Source organism: Miniopterus schreibersii, assembly GCF_964146895.1.
Source record: "Miniopterus schreibersii genome assembly, chromosome: 4".
In the NCBI taxonomy this organism is placed as follows: domain Eukaryota; kingdom Metazoa; phylum Chordata; class Mammalia; order Chiroptera; family Miniopteridae; genus Miniopterus; species Miniopterus schreibersii.
The window spans coordinates 69,431,549-69,438,892 of NC_138105.1; the positions used below are offsets into that span (position 1 = coordinate 69,431,549).

The window sequence follows — 7,344 nt, forward strand, 5'->3', positions numbered from 1 at the left end:
TTTCCCAGATGTGGCCTCTGTGAGGACTCTCCCCCACCCTGAGAAACTGTTATCATTAGCCCCAGGCTCCTAGAGGATCAGGTTTTTGCTTCCATCAGCCCAGTTAGGCCCACGGTCATGAGGAAGGATTCTGGTGTAATATTGCCCTCTGGTGGCCAGGAAGGATATCAGCTCCGTTTCCAATAACAATAACGGTCATTGATATATATAGTATTTTATATTGCTATTATTATTAGTGGAACACAGCCAGTGCCTAATAAGTCCGTGACCCAGCCTCTTTCATTCCTGTGCAGAATGGAGGCTGGCACAAGTGGGGATGTATATGTAGGTGTAGAATGAATGAATGAATGAATGAATGAATAGGTTTGGTCAGGTTCTGGATCTCAGGCTCCCCTTCTGTAATCTGGGATTCCATCTTTCACTGAATAAACTAATGTTGATTAAGCACGTACTACGTGCTAGGTACTATTTTAAGCTCTTGGGACAAAGCAATGAACAGAACACCCTGCAAAGTTCTATACCCATCTCTCCTCATTCGATCTTCACAATGTCCTTATTGCGATATGCTATTATTCACCCCAATTAGTTGACACAATATTATGTTAGTTTCAGGTGTACAACAACGCGCTGCGGTTGAAGCGAACCCAACGCCCTGAGAGGACTTGACGGTCGGTGTCCGTTGCCATGGTCCCCCTGATGCTCTCCCAGGGCTTCCGGGGTCCTTACGCCTCACGTGACACAAGCCAATATGGCGCGGTCCAGGGTGTTTCACCGCCCATGTGGTTCCTGCGGGCAAGATGGCGGCGGCAGCCAACCCGACTTCCCTGGAGTCGGCACCTCGGATCTTGCGCCTGGTCGCCGAGTGCAGCCGCTCCAGGGCCCGGGCAGGCGAGCTGCGGCTGCCGCACGGGTCGGTGGCCACTCCAGTATTCATGCCAGTGGGAACGCAGGCCACCATGAAGGGCATCACGGCGGAGCAGTTGGACGCGCTAGGCTGCCGCATTTGCCTTGGCAACACCTACCATCTGGGTCTGAGGCCGGTGGGTGGGCTCTGCCCATACTGGGTGGTGGCGGAGCTTGGGGAGCCCTGGGGCATCCCCTAGGCATGGGCATGCCTCCAAAAGTTAATCAACAAACGCCCATGGAGCGCCCCGGGTGGCCCAGGCCTTGTGCTGTGCTTCAGGGAGCGGCAGGGACCCAATTTAGCCATCCCTGGCCCCCCAAATGAGCTCCCAGCACTCATCCCTAACATGACTCTCGCTCCCTTGCCCCTTGCCCCAGGGCCCCGAGCTGATCCAGAAGGCCCACGGTCTCCACGGCTTCATGAATTGGCCCCACAATCTGCTGACGGTGAGGTGGGGTCGGGGCGGGAAGCGAGGACGCTCCTCGCCCGTGAATCTCGCCTGACGGTCCTGCGATGGTTTTCCCTCAGGACAGCGGCGGCTTCCAGATGGTGTCCCTGGTGTCCCTGTCCGAGGTGACGGAGGAGGGCGTCCGCTTCCGCTCCCCATATGATGGGGACGAGACCCTTCTGAGCCCGGAGAGGTCCGTGGAGATCCAGAACGCGCTGGGTGAGCAGATCCGGGGAGCGGCCCCTTCCCCTGCCTTTCGAGGGTAGAGGTGAGGCGGGCGGGCTCTTTATATGTTGTGTGGCTTTGGGCAAGTCACTCTCCCCTTCCCTGAGCTTCAGTTGAACTGACCCATGCGGATAGTTCACAAGATTCACGACGTAATGTTGGTAAATCTCTTAGCACAGTGCCTGTCATGTAGTATCTTTTATTATTGTTATTGCTGTTGTTACTCTTAAATTGTAAATTAATTGGGCAGATATGTTGAAATAATGGAGGCAACAACAGGGGATTGGGGAAGGTTTAGGCCCCTACCATCTATATCAATATCCCCCATTCCTTGATGAGGACAATGAGCATTTTCTCAATCTTGTAAAGTACTACCAAAACACAGGTTCAGACCTTCCAATCTTCCAACCAGGTGGTGCTTTCAAGTGCTTCCATATATAGAGGTTCTTTAGCTTCTACTCATAATCATGAACCTGCCACAACCTTGGCATATTGGGACCACGCTTTAACCAAGTGCACTACCTGGCCAGGGCTCTTGCATTAAAAAAAATTTTTTGATAGTTGCAATTTTACATATCCTATTTATTATTTAATTAAAAAAAATTTTTTTGCCCTGGACTCATAGCTTGGTTAGAATGTCGTCACGCTATGCCAAGGCTGCGGCTGGTTCAATCCCCCATCAGGGCACATACAAGAATCAACCAATGAATGCATATATAAGTGCAACAACAAATCAATATTTCTCTCTCTCTCTCTCCCCTCCCCCCTCGCTACCTTTCTCTCTCAAATTAATCTTTTAAAAATTAAAAAAAATTTTCGGCTTTGTTCCTTTTTCTAGCTTTCTAATCTCCTTAGATCATCTGTAATATATCAAACCAAATCCTAGACATTCTATCATTTCATCTGTATTTTAATTTGTATCTCTAAAACACCTCTTCTGACCTTGGTACCGAGGGGCCAGTACTTGAAACAGCTTTGGGATGAAGTCTTTCTCTTGAGAGCCAGAAGTTAGCCATGCACATGGCTTGTTCCTAAGTGTCTCCCAGCTTCCTACAGTTGATGAGCTTTTGAGCATAGCCCCTCATTTCTTCCACATGTGCCTACCTGGATGCGTTAGTGTTGCACCAGTCTTGTAAGCAAGTTCCACAACAGGTGGATGCAGGATTTGGGACCAAGGCCCAGATGGGGCAATGCAGCTATGGGAGCAGGCTCCAGTGACACACCGCTGCCTATGCCTTGCTTCTCCCAGCCCCTGTGAGGCTGCAACTCCCATCTTAACCATTTTTTTTTTCTCTTTTTAATCCTCACCCAAGGATATTTTTTCCATTGCTTTTCAGAGAGAGTGGAAGGGGGGGAGAGGGAAAGAAACAGAGAGAAACATTGATATGGGAGAGACACATTGATTGGTTGCCTCCCCCATGAGCCCCTACCAGGGCCAGGGATCAAGCCTGCAACTGAGGTACGTGCCCTTTGCTGGAATCAGACCCGGGACCCTTCAGTCCGAGGGCTGATGCTCTAACCACTGAGTCAAACTGGCTAGGGCTCCATTGATTTTTTTAGAGAGAGGGGAAGGGAGATGGGAGTATTAGAGAGGGAGAGAGAGAGGAGAAACATCGATTGGTTGCCTTCCACACATGCCCCGACCGGGGGTGGGGATCGAACCTACAACCCCGGTACTCACCCTTGACTGGGAATTGAACCTGCAGCGGACAATCTAACCACTGAGCCACACTGGCCAGGGCTTAACCATTTTTAAGTTTCCAGTTCTGTGTCATTAAGTACATTCACATTGTTGTGCAACCATCCCCACCATCCAGCTTCAGAATTCTTTTCATCTTGCAAAACCGAGATCCTGTCTCCATTAAACAATAACTCTGCATTATTCTTTCTCCCTGCCTCTGGCATCTACCCTTCTACTCTTAAGAATTTGACTACTCTAGGGACCTCATATGAGTGGACACATACAGTATTTATCTTTTTGTGATTAGCTTATTTCACTTAGCATAATATCCTCAAGGTTCATACATGTTGTTGTAGGATGTGTCAGAATTTCCTTTTCAAGGCTGCATAATATTCCATTGTATGTCTGTATCACATTTTGTTTATCTGTTCATCTGTCGATAAACACTTGGATTGCTTTCACCTTTTGGCTCTTGTGAATAATGCTGTGAACATGGCTGTACAAATTTCTCTTCAAGATCCTTTTAATTCTTGTGCGTTTATAACCAGAATGGAATTGCTATATCATGTGGTATACACTTCACTTTTATTGGATTAACTCTTCATGAATTTTTATACTAAATTGGATTTTTGAAAGGATTATAACCATCTTGGATTTTGCTACCAAATGAGTGTGCCATAAAAAGCCTTTGATTTTAAGAAGTGTCTGGATTTTGGAATGGTGGGGAAGGCACGTTCTGTTAAGGGCTGGTCCCTGGTGATGGACACTTGGGTTCCCATCTTGCTGTTGTTCGCCACACATCACTTTGTTTGCACAATGTTTTGTTCTTGAAGGGTAAATTTGCAGAAGTGAGATTTTATCTACATGCCAGGGAATGGATAAGCTGGGGAGGGCTGGGGTTAGCTCGGGGAAACAAAAGCAGGTAAGGCATTTTGAAAGCTCCTTCTAGCTGCCGTATAAACAGATTAGGGTGTTAAGTGGGAGTCAGCAAGACCCAAAGAGGAACTTTTGGTGTCCAGTTTTCCCTCAACAGGTGGGGGCTTTTCTAGTGACAGTACCCCACTTTTCACTCTTCCCCAAGGTTCGGACATCATCATGCAGCTAGATGACGTGGTCAGCAGCACAGTCACGGGGCCACGTGTGGAGGAGGCCATGTACAGGTGTGTGTGCCTGCCCCTGCATGCACATCAGGGCGATCTTGTTCCTGCAGCCCTGTCTCCCTACCCTTCGCCAGGCCCACATGGCTGATTGGTCCTGTTGCAGATCAATCCGCTGGCTAGACCGGTGCATTGCAGCCCATCGGCGGCCGGACAAGCAGAATCTCTTTGCTATCATCCAAGGTGGGCTGGACGCTGATCTCCGGAACACCTGCCTCGAAGGTAGAGCCCTATTCAGCAGGACTAGGGTTTGTCACATCGCTGAGGACCCCACATGGGCCTGGCATGCTCAGGCAGAGGTTAATGGGTGAAAAGGTTCTCCAGGTGGAAGGAACAGCCCGGGCAAAGGCAGAGGCCCAGAAGCAGGCTGGAGTAGAACATTTGCACAATAATAGTAATTCTAATAGCCATCAATTTTTTGGGTGTTCACCAGACACTATGCCAAGTGCTGGCTACAGACTGACCCATTGAGTTTTTTGTTGTTAATCTTCACCCGAGGATATTTTTTCCATTGATTTTTAGAAGGGAGGGAGGGGGAGAGAGAGAAAGAGAAATATCAATGTGAAAGAGACACACATCAATTGGTTGTTTTTCGCACGTGCCCCAACCAGAGCCAGGGATGAACCTGCAACCCAGGTATGTGCCCTTGACTGGGGATTGAACCGGTGACTCTCTGGTGTGCTGGTGGATGCTCTAACTGCTGGGAAACACTGGCCAGGGCAACCCATTGAGTTTTCATAACCATCCTGTAAGGTGGGAACTACGGGTTCCTGAGGTTGCAGAAGGGAAAACTAAGGCAGAGAACTGTTAAGTCACTTACCCCGAGTCAGACAGTTTGGATGTTACAGAGCTGGGATTTGGACCCAGGTCTTGAGTTCTAGACCTGATAGCATTAATTGATACAAGATACTGGGGAGTCATGGAGGGATGTTGAGTGGGAGGGTTACAAGAACCAATGGGGAGCCATAGAAAAATCCTGTAGGGCCCAGCTAGGTGTGGCTCAGTGGTTGAGCATTGACCTATGATCCAGGAGATTGCGGTTTGATTCCTGGTCAGGGCACATGCAGGGTTGCGGGCTCCATCCCCAGTTGGGGGCGTGCAGGAGGCAGCCGATCAATGACTCTCTCATCACTGATGTTTCTATCTTTCTCTCTCCCTCTTCCTTCCTCTCTCTGAAATCAATAAAGATATATTTGGAAAAAAAAAGAAGAAAGTCCTGGTAGGACAGGAAGCAGAGCCCATGAGGAAGCTGGACCCAGGGAAAGAGTGACTGAAGCCTAAAACCAAGGCTGTGGCCAAGGAGATGAAGGGGAGGAAGAAATGAGGGCAGAGAGGATGAGGGGGAGGAGGAAGAAGAGGAGAAACAGCATTTCCTTTTGCCTGGTCACCCCTCACCTTGTCCTGTACCCCCAGAGATGACCAAGAGGGACGTGCCTGGCTTTGCCATTGGGGGACTGAGTGGGGGTGAGAGCAAGGACCAGTTCTGGAGGATGGTGGCACTGAGCACTTCGAGGCTGCCTAAGGACAAGCCCCGATACCTGATGGGGGTCGGGTATGTCCAAAAGTGGGGAGATAGCCATACCTATGGGATGGCGGATTCCTGGGAACCCTCTGACCCCCCTCCCCTGTGTGTGTCACAGGAAATGATACGGCCCTGCCTGGGAGGGGACTAAGGAGGACATGGCCCTCCCCTGGGGACGGTTGTGAGGGTCCCAGTTTAGGAGGAGTCTGAGGGCCCAGAAGGGGGTCTGGTTGTGTGACCAGGGCTTGAGGTACTCTGCTCCCCTCCCCCCATGGCCCCACCCCCAGCTATGCCACTGATCTGGTGGTCTGCGTGGCTCTTGGATGCGACATGTTCGACTGCGTTTTCCCCACGAGGACAGCGGTGAGGCCTTGGGCAGGGGGCAGTAGGGGTGGCCAGTTGGTGGGCCAAGGTGGGGTTGGGGCCAGAGAAGGTGAAGACCTGGTGGTTGACCTGACTTCCCCACCCCTTTCTTCTCTCAGCGCTTTGGCTCTGCCCTGGTGCCTACAGGGAACCTGCAGCTGAAGAAGAAGCAGTTCCAGAAGGACTTCCGCCCCATAGATTCTAAGTGTGCCTGTTCTACCTGCCAGAAGTAGGGAAGGATAGAGCTGGAGGCTGGGGGAAGGAGTGGAGGGGGGCAGGACCCTACACTGCTGAGCTTTGACCTCCTGTCCCCAGGCACAGCCGGGCCTTCCTGCATGCACTACTCCACAGTGACAACACTGCAGCCCTGCACCACCTCACTGTCCACAACATCGCCTACCAGGTGGGCCTGTGGCCTGGGTGGGCAAACCAGGGGTGGGGATAGGGGTCTCCCGGGTGTGGATGGCTGACACATACCTCCACCCCATAGCTGCAGCTGATGGGTGCTGTGCGCACCAGCATCGTGGAGAAACGCTTTCCTGACTTTGTGCGGGACTTCATGGGCACCATGTATGGGGACCCCACCCTCTATCCCACCTGGGCCACTGAAGCCCTGGCCTCTGTGGGAATCACATTGAGTTGACCCAGCTTGGGGGAGGGGGGGGATGAGAGATATTGAAGGGTTTGGATTTTTATTATAACAGAGTGCGTGTGTTCTTTTTCGGGGAGGTGGCCTCTCTTGGTCCCCTTCTTTGTCTGAGTGTCCCTGTGGTCAGTGTCTCTTGCCTTGCATTGATAGTAATAAACTAGTAACCATAGCAACATCTGGTCTCTGGAAACCACCTCTCACAGCCCAGCATGTAGGAAGTACCCCAGAGGGGGAGCTGCATTCCTTTTCCTGTGGCCCAGGCCTCCCAACCACTCCAGGGTTTAGCACTCTTTTCCTCCCCGTTTTTATAGGTGAGAAAACAGGTCCAGAGCGGGGAAGTAGCTTACCCGAGGTCACCACTAAGGAAGTAGCAGCATGGCTCCAGAGTTCATGCC

At 50.9% G+C, this 7,344-nt stretch overlaps 1 protein-coding gene across 1 annotated transcript; it reads left to right on the plus strand.

Annotated features, from left to right (window-relative positions):
- Nucleotides 1–769: 769 nt before the first annotated feature.
- Nucleotides 770–7,121, plus strand: QTRT1 (queuine tRNA-ribosyltransferase catalytic subunit 1). Its single transcript, XM_081137174.1, has 10 exons — nucleotides 770–1,040; nucleotides 1,282–1,350; nucleotides 1,433–1,571; nucleotides 4,340–4,418; nucleotides 4,522–4,637; nucleotides 5,829–5,967; nucleotides 6,225–6,300; nucleotides 6,420–6,529; nucleotides 6,616–6,703; nucleotides 6,791–7,121. The coding sequence occupies exons 1-10, from the start codon at nucleotides 798–800 to the stop codon at nucleotides 6,941–6,943; spliced, it is 1,212 nt and encodes a 403-aa protein (XP_080993300.1). The 5' UTR covers nucleotides 770–797; the 3' UTR covers nucleotides 6,944–7,121.
- The last annotated feature ends 223 nt before the right edge of the window (nucleotides 7,122–7,344 follow it).